The following is a 19086-nucleotide window of genomic DNA, read 5'->3' as shown; positions in this document are numbered from 1 at the left end:
ATGTCATGAGCTGGCGGCAGCTTTGCCTGAGAGCAGGAGGTCCCCAGGTGTCTGCTCGCCTGGCCTGCCCCAGGGTGAGAGGCACAGGTGAAGCCACGGCTGCTGCCCCACAGCCTCCCCTTGAGGCACCAGCGAAAGTCACATTTGTTCGTTTTTGGGATTTGTCCCTGGTATAATGCTGCCATACCAAAGGCTGGGTCACAGTGTCACCATAAAAACAGCAATTGGGCCAGGCGCTGTGGCTCATGCCTGTAATCCCAGCACTTTGGGAGGCCAAGGTGGGCAGATCACCTGAGGTCAGGAGTTTGAGACCAGCCTGACCAACATGGTGAAACCGCATCTCTACTAAAAATGCAAACATTAGCTGAACGTGATAGCACGCACCTGGAGTCCCAGCTCCTCAGGAGGCTGAGGCAGGAGAATTGCTTGAGCTCAGGAGGCAGAAGTTGCAGTGAGCTGAGATTGCGCCACCACCACTGCACTCCAGCCTGGGCAACAGAGCAAGACGCAAGACTCCATCTCCAAAAAAAAAACAGCCAATCAGCCAGGCACAGTGGCTCATGCCTGTTATCCCAGCACTTTGGGAGGTCAAGGCAGGAAGATTGCTTGAGCCCAGGAGTTCAAGATCAGCCTGGACAACATAGACCTTGTCTCTATAAAAATTAGCCTGGCATGGTGGCATATGCCTCTAGTCCCAGCAACTGGGGAGGCAGGGGCAGGAGGATCACCTGAGCCCAAGAGGTCTAGGCTACAGTAAGCTGAAATCGTGCCGCTGTACTCCAGCCTGGGGAACAGAGCGAGACCCTGTCTCAAAAATAAATGGATGGATGGATGGATGGATGGATGGATGGATGGAGAGAGAGAGAGAGAGAGAGAACAGTTGAAAAGCTGGTACTAGCTTTGGGCCAGGAAGCAGACAGCAAGGTCACTGATATTGAAAGCTAAAAAAATGCAACATCAAGACCTGGAGCGGGTGAGACCCGAAGAAATCCATGGTATTATTTAAGAGGGTGAAGCATCAGACAGTGCTTGTGGGACGGTGACCTGCGTTAAACCTAGTCCCACGTGACCAGACTGAGAAAAGGTCTGGTCATTTTACAAGCAGGGCTGTGGGCCTCACAGGTCAAAAGATGCAGCCATGCCTCACAGTCACCAGGCAGACAAACCGAGGACTCTGAGCCGCACAGGCCAAGTCAGGCTCAGTTACGACTCCACTTGGAGGCAAAGACCACAGCCCAGGAAAAGCGAGGTGACTCCAGGCCCATCTGGACCCAACATTGCCAAGTAATCACCTCAGGGCCTCACTATTCACCCAGTCCCCTCCAGAGAGGACCGGGGAGCCTCGAGGACTTGGGGCCCCCTCCCCATGGAATCAGGGTAAGGCAGGGCACCAGGTCAGGACCCCTGGGATCTCACACCATCCACCAGGACTGGGTCCCTGCCTGGCTCTCACTGGTGGTGCAAACTTGGGAGGTGATTTGACTCCAATCAGGCAGTTGCCTCAAGTGAAAAGATGGAAATAATAATGCTCCTTGCCTGATGCTGATGGAAAAAAGTGATCATGGAAAATGTGATGACCGGGAACTCTCGCTGGCCCCCTACAACTGTCCCACAACGCTGGCCCCAGCCGTGCACCCAGGCCACCGAGGTTCCCAGGCCACTGAGGTTTTCATCTCTGCTTGGCCCTGGGCACCAGCAGGGCCACGCACTGAGCCATCTCCAGCCCACAGGCAAGCCAGGGGCAGCGCCGGGCGTCAGGGAGCAGCTGTGCCCAGGTGAGGGGTGCACAGGTCCGACTCAGGCTGGGGCACGGCCTCGGCGGCTCCTAGGGACTTTTTGGGTCCTGATGGCCCTGACTGCCCCGGCACAGCCTCCACAACCCACCCCGTCCACCCGCCGGGGCCTCGTGTCCCTCCAGCCTCCGAATTACCTGTGGTCTGAGCCACCTTGACCAGGCCTCTGCGGAAAATGCTCTTCAGCCGCGGCTTCATGTTGAAGTTCTTGGCCCCCCCGGTCACTGAGATCAGGAGGTTGGGGACGTCCAGCCCCCAGTGCTGGGTCATGAGGTGGTAGATCGTGCTGGAGGGCGTGTCCTGGGAGACTCTAACATACTGCGGGACAGGGAAGATGGCGGAGGGAACCCGTGTATCAGTGGGCAGGGACAGCACCAAACCACACAGGCCACACGGAGAGGCCCCAGTGGGCGGCAGACACCGCACACCTTTCCGGCTCAGACCCAGTAAAGGGGTCCCCGTGTGGGCAAGGCACGGATCATGAGAGAAGAGGGAGGCACAGAGGCCCAAGCCTGGAGCAACAGGCTGTCCCTTGGGGACCAGAACCGCCCTCAGCAAACCTCCCCCGGCCCTCATGCCCCCACGGCACCCACTTTTTCCTCTTCCTCTCGATTTTGGGAGCGCCTCTCAGACATGCACCAGCACAGACTCCAATTCTGGCCCTAGCGCCTGGGCCCTGCCTTTCCAGGGTCTAATCATCTCCTGCACTGGGGTCTCTGCCCTCCTGTCCTTGTGCGCCCAGCACTGCCCCTCTCCTGTCCCCTTTCCTGTCCCCTCTGCTCTGTGGCCCCTGTGCCCTGGCCCATCCTGGGGATTCAGGGGGCCCAGCTTCCTGTGCCTCCCGTCTGAACATGGCTCTCCCAGGCTCTGTCGTCACTCTGGCCCCTTGTGCTCCAGGAGACCCTCACAAGGACACAGTGGACTTTCCCTGTTCCGCTAGGTGGGCCGTGTCTGAAGAGACCCAGCCGGGCCAGCAACCCCCGCCAGGATTGGCCCGCCAGAGACACAAAGGTGATGGGTGAAATCCACAAATGCCATGAGGTGCCCTTAAAACAAACGTGGTGGCATTGTCACTAAAGAAGGTCCAGTTAACCCACAACCACGGTGCCTGTCACCATCAGAACGTGGGCCCCACCGGGTCCACCAGGCATCTGGAGGCGCTGGTCTCCCTGGGAGGAGCAGGGCTGTGGCCTGCATGGTGGACACTCCTGGGCTTCGAGCCAGACCTGCTGCACCACAGGGTCTGTGTCCCAGCTGTCACTCACTGTCAGGCCACAGGCGTTTTTCCCTCACACCACCTGCCCCTGTCGGCAGCTGCAGGGCTGGGAGAAGCCGGGGAGTGGGGGAGGGATGCAGCCAGAACTCCAGGCTCAGACGCAGCTGGACTCAAACCCACCACTGGCACTGCCACCATGGCCTTGGGCAACGGGTGGGGTCTGCCCATACCTCAATCCCTCATCTGAAACCCGACAACGGGACTGTTCCCATAACCACAGAGACAGAGGGGCCCAGGGGCCTGGAGAACACCCACATGTGATGGTGACATAGGGTGGCTCAGGGGCTGGGCCAGCCAGGAAGCCTGGGGCCACACGACCCCGTCTCCGAGACCTGCCCCACTCAACCTCTTTGGTCACCTCATGGCGTCATCACGCATTGAGTGGACAGGTCACACTCAGCAGGTACCAGATTCAGGGCCCCAGACTCCAGCACAGAGATCAGTGCCACCCCCTCCCAGGACAGTGGCACCCAATCGCTGTCTCAGAACCCTCCAGAAGGCTGGTCAACACACAAGGGGCCGAGTCTCTGACTCCACAGGCCTGGGATGGGGCCTGAGAATTGGTCAGAGATGGCTGGTCCTCCAGGGACCACAGTGAAGTTGTGCATGAGAGAACCCAGCCCTGCGCCTGGGCCTCCCTCCAGCAGTCTGCACCCTCACAGCGCTCTCCTGCAGGCCAGGCTCAGCCTGGATCACGCTGTGCCTGGCCCAGCCTCCTCGCAAGGACTCTCGCCTTTGGTTCCAGACTTGCCACATGGGCCTCCCTGCCATCCTGGGCCCCTTCCCCCTGCTTTTCCCTCCCTCTCCACACCCTTCCTGCCATTCCCCAAGCACACCCTGAGTGTGTCTGTGTCCTACATCCCTCTCCTTCCTCCCTACTTGCCCCCAGGCCCTGACAAATGCTACCCAGGGCCACCCAGCCAGAATTCACTCACCACTCCCGGCTTGCACCTTCCTAGAAAGCTCACTGTGCCCCACACTGCTTTGCAGATGACCAAGCACTCCGAGAGTGGGATGCATCTCCTGCTTGCCTTGCAGAACCCCCTCCCCACCCCCTCCTTTGCTGTGCAGTGGGCTCTATGCACCCTGGATCTTTGCCAGCCTCCTGCTCTTGCCCCAGGAAATGCCAACCACCACGTGTCACTGTGGGGCCATGCAGCTCCACCCACATTTCAGAGCAAGAGTGATGGAAACCAACCTTCTTCACCTCCTGGCTCAGGCCCGTGAAGACGATGTCACCAAAGGCATCTGTTGGCATCTCCTGGACATGTTTCTTTGGGTCCCACCGTGTGCCCTGGAAGGTGTCGGGCTTGGTAGCCTCCTCCAGGTGCTGCTCACGCGTGTAGCCACACTGACACACCACCTTCCTGCAAAGACACAGCACCAGTCACCCAGGGAGTGCGGTGCCCTTCCTGCTCCCTGTGGAGGCATCAGAGGAGGTCCAGTGGAAAGCTGCAACCTTCCCCCACCCAGCAAAAACCGGGCACCTGCCCCTTCCAGCCATGGGGGAGGCAGCAGAGGCCTAATGGTGGGCTGGAACTCTTCTCACCCTCAGCAGTAACAAGAAGCCTCCCCAGGAAGTCAGTGGATCAGTGGAGGCTGCAGGGGGCTTTGACTTCACCCTTCATGGGGCACTAACCGGGGGGACTCCTTCCTTCACCATAGACATGTCAAGGGGACCAGCTAAAACTCAAGATCTTGAGTCTCTTAACACAAAATCTAAACTATCAAGGTTTCAATCAAACATCATTAGTTGTACCAAGAGCCAGGAAAATCTCAACCAGGATGAGAAAAGACGGCTGACAGCCACCAACACCAAGATGACACAGATGTTCGAGTTATCTGAAAATGATTTTAAAGCAGCCACATTAGAAATGCTTCAACAAGCAATCATGAACATGCTCAAAACAAATGAAAAAAACATAAATTTCCAGTAAAGAAAGAAGATATACCAAATGCAAATTTTAGAACTGAAAAATGCAGTAACTGAAATAAAAACTCAATGGATGGACCCAACAGCAGGATGGAGGAGACAGACGAAAGAAGCCGGGAGCAGGAAGACAGAACAGTAGAAATTGCCCAATAAGAACAACAGAGAGAAAACAAACAAACAACAACAAAGTAAACAGAACCTCTGGGACCTGCAGCACTGTAACAAAAAATCATACATTCATGTTCAGAGTTCCCAAAGGAAAAGAAAAAGACAGTGATCCTGAAAATGTATGTAAAGAAGTATGGTCAAAATTTCCCATATTTGACAAAAAAGACATAAACCTACACACTCCACAATCTGAGTGAACACCAGACAGGATAAACCCAAAGAGATACATGCTAAGACACATAACAGTTAAACTTCCGAAAACTAAAAACAAACAAAAAATCTTAGAAGCGGCCGGGAACGGTGGCTCACACCTATAATCCCAGCCCTTTGGGATGCCAAGGCGAGTGCATCACGAGGTCAGGAGTTCGAGACCAACATGGCCAACATGGTGAAACCCTGTCTCTACTAAAATCCAAAAAATTAGCTGGGCATGGTGGCGGCCGCCTGTAATCCCAGCCACTCGGGAGGCTGAGGCAGGAGAATCAATTGAACCCAGGTGGTGGAGGTTGCAGTGAGCCGAGATCAGACCACTGCACTCCAGCCTGGGCAACAGTAGGAGACTCCTTCTCAAAAAAAAAAAAAAAAAAAAAAAAAAAAAAACAACCTCAGAAGTGACAGGAAGTTGGGACCTTCTTCACTGAAGGAAGGTTAAGGAATTTGTCACCAGCAGACACACCCTAAAAGAATGGCTAAAGGACATTTTCTAAACAGAAAGGAAACAAGAAAAGAAGGAATTTTGGAATATCTGAAAGGAAGAAAGAATAACAAAAAGAGTAACCTCTCGAATTTCGTAACTGATGTTTGATGGCTGAAGCAAAAATTATAACACTATCTGACATGGTTTTCAATACATGTAGAAGAAATATTTCAAGCAATTATAGATTAAGAAGGGGACACAGATTTAAAAGGAGATAATGTTTCTATACTTCACTCAAACTGGTAAAATGTCAACGTCAATAGATTGCAATAAGCTATATTATATAATATACTACCTAGAGCAAGCCTTTTTTAAAAAAAAAGTGATACAAGAAGATACACTCAAAAATAGTATGGTGTAAGCAGTGGCTCACGCCTGTAATCCCAACACTTTGGGAGGCCAAGGTGGGCAGATTGCTTGAGCACAGGAGTCTGAGACCAGCCTGGGCAACATGGCAAAACCTTGTCTCTACCAAAAATACAAAAATTAACCGGGAATGGTGGTGCATGCCTGTAGTCCCAGCTACTCAGGAGACTGAGGTGGGAGGATCACCTGAGCCCAGCGAGGTGGAGGGTGTAGTGAGCTGAGATCATGCCATTGCACTCCAGCCTAGGCAACAGAGTGATACTCTGTCTCAAAAAAAAAAAAAAAAAAAAAAAAAAAGTATGAATAATCAAAATAGAATTCTAAAAAATGTTCAAGTATCCCACAAAAAGACAAAAAAAAAGAGAACAGAAAACAAAAAATAAAATGGCAGATGTAAGCTCTAACATACCAATAATTACACTAAATATAAATTTTCTAAATACAACAATTAAAAAACAGATTGACAGAATGGATTTAAAAAAAAAATGGGTCCCAATTATTTGATGTCTACCAAATTCTCACTTGAAGTGTAATGACACAGGCAAGGTGAAAGGGACAGGAATATTCAGCAGTTACATAATATTGACACAAGGCTGAGCATGGTGGCTTATACCTGTAATCCCAGCACCGTGGGAGGCCAAGGTGAGCGGATCACTTGAGGTCAGGAGTTCAAAGCCATCCTGGCCAACATGGTGAGCCCATCTCTACTAAAAATACAAAAATTAGCCAGGCATGATTGCACGTGCCTGTAGTCCCAGCTACTTCCAGTCTCCGGGAGGCGGAGGTTGCAGTGAGCCGAGATCGTGCCATTGCACTCCAGCCTGGGTGACAGAATGAGATTCCGTCTCAAATAATAATAATAATAATATTGACACAAGCAGCAACTCGGATATCAAGCGTGCTGTGCTGAGGGAAAGGACATGGGTCATGTAGCATATGATTCCATTGATGTAACAGTCTCAAAATGACACAATGATAGGCATGAAGAAAGATTGGTGGTTGCAGGGTTCAGGGATGATGGGGGAGAAGGTGAGTTGACCATACAGAGGAAGTACAGGAGGAGTTCGGTGGAGATGGACAGTGCTGTGTCGACCATGGTGGTAGTTACACAAATAAACATGGGAAAAATGACACAAGGCCAGGTGTGGTGGCTCACACCTGTAATCCCAGCACTTTGGGAGGCTGAGGCAGGCAGATCACTTGAGGTCCAGAGTCCAAGACCAGCCTGACCAACATAGTGAAATCCCATCTCTACTAAAAATACAAACATTAGCTGGGTGTGGTAGCGCTCACCTGTAGTCCCAGCTACTCAGGAGGCTGAGGCAGGAGAATCGCTTGATTGCTTGAACCCAGGAGGCAGAGATTGCAGTGAGCTGGTGTGGTGCCACTGCACTCCAGCCTGGGCAGCAGAGCGAGACTCCGTCTCAAAAAAAAAAAAAAAAAAAAAAAAGACATAAAACTAAACACATGCACTCTACCAGTTTGAATTCCTGGCTTGGGTACTGTACTACAGTTATGCAGAATGTAGTCACAGGTGGAACTGCGGGGCCTATCTGTAGTATCTTTGGAACTTCTGTACATCTATATTTCAAAATAAAAAGTTAAAAACACACACACAAATGGAGGCTCCGAGCACATGACATGAGGCTAGCACCTCGCCCAAGGTCTTCCACCTCCTCCCCTCACCCGGGGACGGCGGGAGCTGCCGGAATCGCAAGCCTCCAGGACCTGCTGCTCTGCCTCCTCCCCTTCCTCTGGCAAGAATGCAGCAATCTCTTTCTTCAACTGCCACCTTTCCTCTTTTTTCTTTGTTCCTTTACTGCAATTCATTGGTGTTTCAGGGCAAGAAAAGATACATTTATGTGTTCTTTATAACTTATTTAATTGGAAATCCACAAATATTTTTAGATTCCGATGTTTTGCTAGTAACAAATAACCTAGAAAAGTACAGATGAGGCCAGGTGTGGTGGCTCACGCCTGTAATCTCAACACTTTGGGAGGCTGAGGCGGGCGGATCACAAGGTCAGGAGTTCAAGACCAGCCTGGCTAATATGGTGAAACCCTGTCTCTACTAAAAATACAAAAATTAGCCAGGCGTGGTGGTGTGCACCTGTAATCCCAGCTGCTGGGACGCTGAGGCAGGAGAATCGCTTGAACCCGGGAGGCGGAGGTTGCAGTGAGCCGAGATAGGGCCATTGCACTCCAGCCTAGGAGACAGAGTGAGGCTCCGTCTCAAAAAAAAAAAAAAAAAAAAAAAATACAGATGAGACAGGAAAAAAAAAACACACACACAAAAAAACTCTAAAACCAGATGAAACCTAAACCAGATGGCACAGGGGAAAGACCACTGAGCAGTAAGAAAGGAAACGGGTTTCCCCGCCACGTATTGACTGTGTGATCTTGGATATTTCTACACTCAGTTTCTCAATCATTAAAATAGGAAAAATAATTCCTTCCGGATGTGCACCCTACAAAACCGTACAAACCCCTAAGGTCACACTCAAGGCACTATAGACTTGCAGAGATCTTGCCAGCACCTGATGTCAGAGGTGAAGCCAGCTGGATTTCTGGGTCGGGGGCAGACTTGGAGAACTTTTCTGTCTTATAAGAGGATTGTAAAATATGCCAATCAGCACACTGTAAAATGGACCAATGGGTGCTCTGTAAAATGGACCAATCAGCACTCTGTAAAATGGACCAATCAGCAGGACATGGGCGGGGACAAATGAGGGAATAAAAGCTGGCCAGCCTCCGCCCCACGCCCAGCCAGCAGCCACAACCTGCTCAGGTGCCCCTTCCCTGCTGTAGAATCTTTGTTCTTTCACTCTTCACAATAAATGTGGCTGCTGCTCACTCTTTGGGTCCATGCCACCCTTGAGAGCTGTAACACTCACCACAAAGGTCCACGGCTTCATTCTTGAAGTCAGTGAGACCAAGAACCCACCAGAAGGAACCAACTCCAGACACAATGTGACCTCCACAGTTTACGGATAAGAGACCTGGGGTCCGAGTTGGGGAAAGGAGTTCCCTGGACAAGGACCTCAGCTCTCCCCAGTCTTGCTCCAATAGTGCTCCAAATGTCCTTGTATGTTCCTAACAGCCTATCGCAAGCTACCTCCTGTCCCTCTTCTCCTTGAACCATCACCTCTGATGAGACTGGAACTTAAACCTGCATGGTGTTTGCAAGCCTGATGTGATGCTGGAAACTGCATTGCGGCCACTGACCCAGAAATTACCTCATCAGAGAGCTTGCTCGGAACTCGGCCCAGATAGGCGTAAACAGGACACCACCCGCGGCACCCCACGGGAAATGAGAGCTCTTGGAAGTGCACTCTCTCCAACCTGGGCTCCTTCCTTCCACCTGAGGGGGGCTCCCTGCCCACCCCCCGCATGTACATCTGAATTCTGAGGCATCCCCTCCAGTCTCTGCGCTTCATTGATGAGGATGATGACTGGCGGCTCAGGGAAGAGAAGCCATGTGCCCAAGGTCATGAGATCCGTGGTGGCAAAATGTGAGCACGAAGGTCTGGACAGGGGTGTTCAGAGCAGAAACGGACACAAGACGAGTCTGTGCGGAGCTGAGGAGGATTACCAGGACGTGGGGCTAAGCAGTGGGATTACACGGGCAGGTGTCAAGGGCCTCCAGGTCTGGACGAGTGGGGTGGAAAGACCCTACCATGCTTAATGGAAACACATAAGTGGTATAAATAAATCTGCTTCGAAAGCTGTGTTTGTGGCGGAGGATGCTCACCACTCATTCCGCCCTGGTCTTTCCACAAAAAGGAGGGACATTGGCCGGAACACACCTGGCCCCTCTTCCTGCTGCAGTGACCACCGTGGTTGGTGAGATGAGAGAGGCTTCTGTGCGGGACAGTCTCAGCATGGCAGATCTGCGGCTGCCTTCTCAGAGGGGCCTGCTTTCAAGGTGGTGTCTGGGAACGGGGCTTTTGGAGCGTCTCTCCGTCCCCTGACTGCTAGGAGTGCTTTGCCGGGTCTGGACTGTTCCTGCAATGGGTTTATGAACAGCTGCTTTCCTGCTGGGAGTCTGGGATTTGGGTGGTTGCCATGCAGAGGGGCCCACGTAGCCAGCGCAGGATGCATGCCCTGGGCTCTGAGCCTCGAATGGGCTTTGCGGGTTGCCGCATTCTTCTCGGCTGGAGGAAGGAGCACGCGTGGCGCCCACACAGGAGAGCGGCGGCAGCCTGTGCTCAGAGTCTCCAGACTGGGCCTGTGTCTTTCTCCTTTGCTAAGCCTATCACATAGGCCTTCACCATGATAAACCTTAGCTGTGTGCACAGCTGGGAGTCCTAGCAAACCCCTGATCGTGGGGGATGGCTTTGGGGACCTCCAGAAGCAAGTCTGTCCGGCTTACATCTGATCCAGGTCAGCACCCCTTCCTCTCTGGGCCCTGCTGCCCCAAGGGTTCCCACTGCCATGTGAGAAGCACGCAGAGCTGACCAGCAAAGGCCCCAGACCCACGGGGCCTCACCTAGGCTTCTCAGGACACAGCAGGTCAGGGTGTCAGCGGCATTCACTCTGGCATTCACTCACAAAACCAGAGTGAGTCCATCTTGAATAGGCACTGGGTGAAATGAGGCTGAGACCTACTGGGCTGCATTGCCAGACAGTTAAGGCATTCTAAGTCACAGGATGAGACAGGAGGTTGGCACAAGACACAGGTCACAAAGACCTTGCTGATAAAACAGGATGCAACACTGGCTAAAACCCACCAAAAACCAAGATGGCGACAAAAGTGGGCTCTGGTTAACCTAGCTGCCTATTACATGCTAATTATAATATATTAGCATATAAGAGACACTCCCACCAGCGCCATGACAGTTTACAGATGCCATGGCAACGTCAGAAATACCCTAGATGATCTGAAAGGAAGAAGAAATCAGTTCTGGGAAATCCCCACCCCTTTCCCAGAAAACTCATGAATAATCCACCCTTGTTTAGCACATGATCCAAAAATAACCATAAAAATAGCCAACCAGCCAAGCGCAGTGGCTCATGCCTTTAATCCCAGCACTTTGGGAGGCCAAGGCTGGTGGATCACCTGAGGTCAGGAGTTCCAGACCAGCCTGGCCAACATGGTGAATCGCGTGAACCTGGGAGACAAAGGTTGCAGTGAGCCAAGATCGTGCCACTGCACCCCAGCCTGGGTGACAGAGCGAGACTCCATCTCAAAAAAAAAAAAAAAAAAAAAGCCAGCCAGCAGCTCCGGGAGATGGAGGTTGCAGTGAGCTGAGATCGAACCACTGCACTCCAGCCTGGTAGACAGAGCGAGACTCCGTCTCAAAAAATATAAAATAAAATAACAACACATTGGCCAGGCACGGTGGCTCACGCCTGTAATCTCAGCACTTTGGGAGGCCGAGGTAGGTGGATCACTTGAGGTCAGGAGTTGAAGACCAGCCTGGCCAACATGGTGAAACCCTGTCTCTACTAAAAATACAAAAATTAGCCAGATGTGGTGGCGCATGCTTGTAATCTCAGCTACTAGGGAAGCTGAGGCAGGAGAATCCCTTGAACCTGGGAGGCGGAGGTTGCAGTGAGCCAAGATTGCGCCACTGCACTCCAGGCTGAGTGACAGAGAAAGACTCTGTCTCAAAAAAAGAAAAAGAAAAAACCTACACAACAACAAAAATACAAATTTTTTAAATGCAGTTTAACTATTTTTATAACATCTACATTGTATCAGGTATTATGAGTAATCTAGAGATGAATCAAGTATGCTGAAGGATGTATGTAGTTTATATGCAAATACCACACCATCTCATATCAGTGACTTGATATGAGATTTTGGGACTGATATGAGATATGGGATTTTGATATCTGTGGGTGTCCGGGAACAATTCCCCAGGGATGACGAGAGACAGCTGTTTTACTGGTGACCGTGAAACTCTGATGATGTACCATGTACGCTAGAGGTTACCGGCTACTTTCGCTGCCTCAGCATCTGCTCCTGTTACTGCCCAGGGAGAAATGGGGCCCTTATCCAAGGAGGGGCCACCCTGGGGCAGCACAACCTTCCTCTGTTTCCAATGCACAGGATGCTCCTCCCTCCCCATATTCAGTAAATATGAGCTAAAGGCCACTCTCTGGGAATTAATATAACATTCTGCTTTGGTCCCAGCCCCCCAAAACTCAGCATCTAGCAAGAAAGATGAACACAAAGGTGCACAGCTACAGCACGACAGCTGGGATCAAAGAGAGACATGCCACGCGGTGTGGTGGGAGGGAAGCTCACTTCCTGGTAGAGGTTGTATAATCAAGGCAGGCTGCACGGCAGAGGCGGCATCTGCAATAGGCCTTGAGGGATAAGTAGGAGCTCACCAGGCAATGAAGGAGTCAAAGGAGAAAGCGTGGCCCATTTGTGGAAGAGCATGAAATGGGTGTGGCTGGGGGAGGGCACACAAACACAAATCAACACTCTGTTGGTGCCTAAAGGGGCGCCAACTGTGGGGAGCACCATCGGCTCAGGAGGGCCATATCCAGCCGCTCAGAGACAGTGGCCATGTTGCCTGCGAGGGGGTCTTGGCCACACCTGAGTCGTGGGCTCTGTGGGGAGAAGGGGTAAAGGGGGCTCTGTGGGGCCTGGGGGTAAGTCGGGCCTCTGGCTTTGGCAAGCTGTGCAGGGGGGCTGTCTGCTGGCCGTGGACTCTCCCTGAGGCCCTTCTAGTTCCTGGACCCTGGGACTCTCTCTCTTGGGGTGGGGGCAGGTGTGGAAATGAGAGGATTAGAGGATGCACCTGTGTTCAAACCACTGGGCCTCGCTGCACGATAGCGCCATGATAACCCCAAACAAGTCACCTAAACTCTGCACCTTGGTCCCCGCACCTGCGAGGCAGGATGAGGGTCAACTGTCCCCCACAGGAGGCTTGGGGGGTAAGGTGGAAGTGCTCTATGGACTCTAAGCCTCGGACGGACACAGAGGTATCTCCACTGGCCTTTCACCGAGGCCCTGAGGGGTCTTGGCCTCATCAGCTATTCCATGTGGGATCAGAATGGAAGAAGTCAAAGGCCTTACACACAAGTCTCGTCACTTACCCAGCATCAGACAGTTTGGAACTTTCCACAAAGTACACGCATTCTTTCTTCTTGATGTTCTCAGGAATCCATGAACTGAGGCTTTCTTGCTGAAGGTAAAGAGGGTGTGTTGAGATCCTCCGACGTTCGAAAGAGCACCCCCAGCCCCCCGGAGACACATCCGTGCTCCTTGAGGCGCTTCCACACTACTTGTTTGAAGGAAGGAAGCCTGCGTGACCCCGAGCCGAAGATTAGAAGCACCTTGCCAAGACTCTCAGGTGGCGATTCAGGAGGGAGGAATGAATCTAAGAAATCATTTCCACTTGGGACCGATTTGAATGTGCGCGCTTTAGTTTATACAGCACCACCACCTTCCTTGGGAACAACGTGGTGTGGTGGAAAACGTGGAGGCTGGGAATCTGGGGACCTGGATCTGGCACCGTTGGGAAAAGGGCAGCTACCCTCCTGCCTGGCTGGCAGGGGGACTGCAAGATTCCATGTGCTTTCAACACACTTGCGTCTTTGTATCCAGGACTTGGGGGAAAGCTAGCCCAGGCCCAGGCCCTCCCAATCAGACAAAGGATGTGAAATCATTATGCAACAAGGTAAGCATGGGTAACAGATTTCCAGGACTCTAGCGCAACATTTTTGAGTTAACCTAGTGATTTCCCAATCAGACCAACCATGGGAAATGATTGTGCAACGCAGAGAAGGCCAGAAAGGCCAGCCACGCATCACCCTCCCCAGTTGTGTTTTCCCAAGGGCATGGCTGGGCGGGAGCCCCTGAGGTCAGCAGACCCTTGCCCACCCCCATCGTCACAGCCTCAAGCTGCAACGTGCCCAACAGTGACCTCCGCGGCCACGGGCCAGCTGCAGGCTGACCGGCAGAAAGCTCACCTTGTCGTTGCCGAAGGGGCACTGCGGCCTCCAGCCCTTGAAGAGGCTGCTGTTGCTACGCCGGAGATTGGAGACCATCCCCAGCTCAGCGACCCTCCTGGGCGGCTCCACAAAGCCCTCCTCCTGCTCGGAGCCAGCTTTCCTCAGGGCCGAGGGCTCCATCCTGGGACCCCCACGCCAGCTGCAACCAGGCCTGCTGCCCTCAGGACAGTCCTCCCTCCAGCTCGCTACACTGGGGGTTCTAGAAACACACGGGGTGGTTGCTGAAATAGATCAGAGACAGGAAGACGAGGCTGATGTTCTAAGAAGGCCACATGCTTCCTCACGTGAAGCCCTCATCCGGTTCTCTTCATCAGCCTGCACGTCTTCCTGGCTGCCTGAGCTCTGTCCCTTGGCTGGGGCCCCTGGACACTCCGGAGGAGTACGTGCACATGCAGGGGTCCCAGCGCCCATTCATAATGGTAACAACCTCAGGTCACTGCAGGGCCAGAGACAGAGCTCCCTCCCCCACGGGTGCAGCCCCCGCCCCCCGGCTGCACTGTGCACCGCACAGAGAAGTCTCCGCGGCCAGCGCCGGCTGCCGGCGACGTGGTTTCGCAACCGTGCACAGCTCCTGCTTCCAGACACCAGTCACTACTTTCATATTCCAAAAATAAAACAATAGCCCCCACTGTCCACAAAGGAAGTGTCTTGTTGTTGATTTTTGAGACAGTCTCACTCTGTCGCCCAGGCTGGAGTGCAGTGGCACGATCTCGGCTCACTGCAACCTCCGTCTCCCAGGTTCAAGTGATTCTCCTGCCTCAGCCTCCCCCGTAGCTGGGATTATGGGCACCCATCACCACGCCCCGCTAATTTTGTTTGTATTTAGTAGCAAAAGGGTTTCACCATGTTCATCAGGTTGGTCTCGAACTCCTGACCTCAGGCGATCCACCCGCCTCCGCCTCCCAAAGTGCTGGGATTACAGGTGTGAGCCACCGTGCCCAGCCTAGAAAGTTAGTTTTGGGGGGTACCACATCACTCCAGGACACAGACAATAATTCAAAGGAATCGTATTCTCTCATGTCCTTTCTCCCTGGCTCTGATGTGGCCTTCATCACTGAAGCCATAGGAAGCCACCAGATGACTGCCCTCCCTTTACAAATGAGAAACATAAGCGCGTTCAAGCCCTGCAGGGTGTCCCTGAGCCCCTGGCACCCACAATGCGGTTCTCATGAGGTCATCCATGGTCACCCCCAGCCACTGCCCCAAAATGTGAAGGGGAGGGTTGCTTGGAGGCAAAAGATCTGACTGCAATTCCCCACTCATCCCTGCCCTGAAACCCGATCTCTGACCATGTCCTCTCCACTACACATGACGGTCACTGTCAGACAAGACTTTGCTCTGCTGTCCCCTCAGGTGACTGAGCCCCTCTTGCAGGCCACGGAGCTTGAAGTTCAGTGCCGGGAGCTCGGGGCTGAGCTGCTGGCTGCTGTCCTGGGGCAGGCACTCTCAGGCCACCCCACCTCCCACACTCTCCCTCCTCCCCTTCGCCCCTTGGCCATACCACTAAACTTAACTTGCCCTTCCCGGCCTTTTCCTGCCGTTCTCAGAGCAGATGTTGTGCCGCATGCCAGTGGAGCCTTTCCAGGGCCACGAGCTGTCCCAGCAGCCACTGGCCTGGCTTCACAACCAGCTTCCAAGGGAAGCAGAGGGACAGAGACGTCCGCAGTGGCAGGAGGAAGAGGCGGCTCTGGAGAGCTCGCAGTCGCACCCACAAGAGGACCCAGGACTGCAGGTGGCTCCCCAGGCAGGCAGTCCACCCTGCATGGGATGAGGATGGCTCCATGCTAGAAACAAAGGCCCCAGCATCAGACGGGAGGGTCCGCGGTGAGGGACTCTCTGCCCTAAGGAAGACCAGCATGTTCTGTTCACACGCTCATCTTTCAGGCAGCTGCCCACCTCAGCACAGCCCCTGGAGTCTTGTGCAGTTTCCTCTAATCCCAGCGGCAAGCAGGCCCTGGGGAGCAGGTCAGACCCACTCCAACACCACCCCAGACTTTGCAGGAGGCAGCCAGGAGCCCCCGTGAGCATCTGATGCCTGCTGTGGGGGGGGCCACTGGCTCGACCCAGTCCCCAAAAGGACGTGTGCCTCAGCCCAGGGGTGCAGAACCCTGAAACCCAGGCCTGGCAATGACCTTCCAAGGGCCCAACCAGCCCTCTCTGGGGTTCTCAATCCCTTTCTCACAGGTCACCTGAGAACAGCTTGGGCCACCTGGTTCGCAGCTAAAATTCTCCACACGCAACTGGCACAGGTGTGAGTGTTGAGAGCACTCAGGAAGGAAACGAACTTCCAGAAGACAGATGCATGAAGCAGGCTTGGGAAGGGCAAGGCCCCATGTGGGGTGGATTTCCAAACCCGAACCCTGCACAGAGCTATTCCCAGGAGAAAGGGGTGCAGTGGAGCCCCTGAGGGAGCATGGGTTGGGGCAGCATTCCGTGCCCTTCAGGGTTAGCCACTGAGCAACCCCGTCCTCAGCCCCGGGGGCCCTGCATGGCAGGGGTGGCGATGGGAAGACCACTCCCACCTGGGCGGAATTCAGGAAGACTCGTTGGCACCTGAGCCTAGGACCAGGCAACTCAAGAGGATCCTGGTGTGCCTGCCACCCCCAGCCAGCCCAGCCCAGCCCAGCCCAGCAGATTCCTGGGGAAATGGAAGGTTCTGTCTGGGCAGGGCGGGCCTCCCGCACCAGCAGGACTGGGACAGGCTAGCCCTGCACTCCCTCGGTACACCATGTGGCCACCCTGCCCTCTCTGGAGGTTGCTCGGGCATCCTCTGAAATCCCCGCGTGAAAGCCAGCCCTTCGGAGACTGGACGGGCAGAGGCGGGTGCTGGGAGAGAGGAAGTAAGCGTCCCGGAAGCGAGCCCTGCCGTCCCGGCGGACTGGCAGGGGCCGAGGATGGCTGAGTCCCTCATCTCCCGGTCCCCTCGCGCCAGCCGGACAGGGTCGCCGCAGCGGCAAGGCGTCCCGCGGACTGCTCGCGGATCCGAGTCAGAGCCCTGCGCCTCTGCACACACTAGGCGCCCCAGTCCGCGCCCCGAACCCTACCGGTGCCCCTGCACCAGCGCCCCGAACCCCGCCAGCCGCTGCACCCTACCGCGCCCCGCACCAGCGCCCCGAGCCCCACCCGCGCTCCTGCACCCCGCCGTGCCCTGCACCAGCGCCCTGCACCCCTGCACCCCACCGCGCCCTGCACCAGCACCCCTAGCCCCACCCACGCCCCTGCACCCCACCGTGCCCTGCACCAGCGCCCTGAACCCCTCCTGCGCCCCTGCACCAGCGCCCTGAGCCCCACCCGGGCTCCTGCACCCCGTCGCGCTCTGCACCAGCGCCCCGAGCCCCATCTGCGCCCCTGCACCCCGCCGTGCCCTGCACCAGCGCCCCGAACCCCTCCTACGCCCCTGCACCCCACTGCAACCTTCACAAGCTCCCTGGCCGGCCGCCTCCGTCCCAGCGCCCGAGCTCGCGCCCTCGCCCTGCCCCCGGCGGGCACCTACCTGCTCGGAGCAGCCCGCGCTCCGGCGTCACCCGTGTCTCCGCGCAGCACCGCCTCCCTGGCCCCGCGAGGCCGTCCGCATCTCGCCTGAGCGTGCGCCGCGTGCGCGGTGCAGTGGAGCCGCCCGCAGCGCTCTGCGTCAGTCAGCCCGGAGATCGCGTCCCGCGCCGTGTCCCGCGCCCGCAGAGCCAAGGACACGCCAGGGAAGACGAGGCCCAGACACCCCACCTGCGGGCCCGCCCTTCCCAGAGACCTGGGACCGGACACTCGCACGGATGTGTGCCTTCTGAGGGTTGGGGGCACCTGTCTCCTCTAAACCGGCGATTATCTTTAAATCCTGAATAGCCAGCGGGAGCGGGACAGGCAGGACAGGAGTCGCAGGGGGACCTGGGCCTGAGTGAGACCCCCCACAACGGGACTCAGGACCACCTGCTCAAAGACCTCTGCAGCCCCCTCCCCCAGCACTCCGGATATGACCCCAGAGCCAGGGACCATTCCCAGTGAGACAGGCAGGACCCCAAGGCTGGGGCAGGCTCAGGGCCTGCTCCCTGGATCTGTCTCAAGGAAGGGGACAAGAACAGCCAGAAAGATCAAGCCAGAAAGATCAAGCCCAGCAGTCCCCATCATGGCAGGTGCTGGCCACGGGGACCTACGAATGTCTAACTCCACCCTGTGTGGTGCCCACTCTCTGGCTTGGGGAGGGACAGGGACTGCCCTCTGATGCCTGAGAAAGTGATTGCACATTTCCCAAATGGCCTAGACCACCCAGATGCCCTTTCACCCCACAAAGCCACGCAGTCCGCCCCTGCCTTGCCACCAGTGGGTGATACCCGGCTGCCATTCCTGGGCCCCACTGGCCTCCGTGTCCAGGGAAGTGAAGAGGCCCTGTGGCCTCTGATCTGGGGGGAGGGAGGGTGCCCCCCGACTCCTGCCTGACCTGCACCCTCATTTCCTCCCTGGATGTGCAGGCCTTCTGCCCAGACTCCTGCCCTGAGCACACGCCTCTAGAAGGCCCTCCGCAGATGAGCCAGCCAGCAGTGCCCGCCTGCTGAAGCATGTCCACCATCTCACTAACCCACCATCCTGGTACCTGCAAAGTGGTGGGAAAGCGGTCAGAGCCCCTGGTGTAGGACAGTACTCAGGACACTGTGCTCTGCACAAGCACTGCCAGAAGCTGCCCTCCAGAGTGGCCAGCAGTGTCCCCACAGACCCGCAGCTGTGCCTGGGGCTGCACAAGCAGCTGCTCTGCCCTGCTGGACGGCACAGTCTTCCGTCCAGTCCACCCTACAAACTAGAAGTGCTCGATGGGCACCCGCTGCAGGAGTTGGGTTCTATGACCACCAGCCACATCCCCAGCGAGGTGTCTTAGACCCTCCTTAACAGGCAAAGG

At 55.1% G+C, this 19086-nt stretch overlaps 1 protein-coding gene across 6 annotated transcripts in view; it reads right to left on the bottom strand.

The window, feature by feature from the left end:
- TRPM2 (transient receptor potential cation channel subfamily M member 2) overlaps positions 1–17805 on the bottom strand; it is an 87301-nt gene extending 69496 nt beyond the window's left edge. For 3 of the 6 annotated variants that reach the window (XR_004183395.1, XM_031665793.1, XM_031665794.1), the window contains exons 1-4: positions 14163–14913; positions 13287–13375; positions 4268–4436; positions 1931–2111 (exon numbers count right to left, since the gene is read on the bottom strand). Coding sequence is in view for 5 of the 6 variants with exons in the window: in XM_031665793.1 (XP_031521653.1) it covers positions 1931–2111; positions 4268–4436; positions 13287–13375; positions 14163–14324 (601 nt within the window). In the remaining variant the exon portion in view is untranslated. Of the gene's footprint in view, positions 1–1930; positions 2112–4267; positions 4437–13286; positions 13376–14162; positions 14914–17618; positions 17665–17697 lie in introns of those variants that run through there. The other 3 variants (XM_031665791.1, XM_031665792.1, XM_031665800.1) reach the window with 3 other exon arrangements.
- Between the last annotated feature and the right edge of the window lie 1281 nt (positions 17806–19086).

The sequence above is a fragment of the Papio anubis genome, chromosome 4 (assembly GCF_008728515.1).
Source record: "Papio anubis isolate 15944 chromosome 4, Panubis1.0, whole genome shotgun sequence".
NCBI lineage: Eukaryota > Metazoa > Chordata > Mammalia > Primates > Cercopithecidae > Papio > Papio anubis.
Note: the sequence above shows the minus strand (reverse complement) of the source record. Positions and strands in the feature narration are given on the sequence as shown.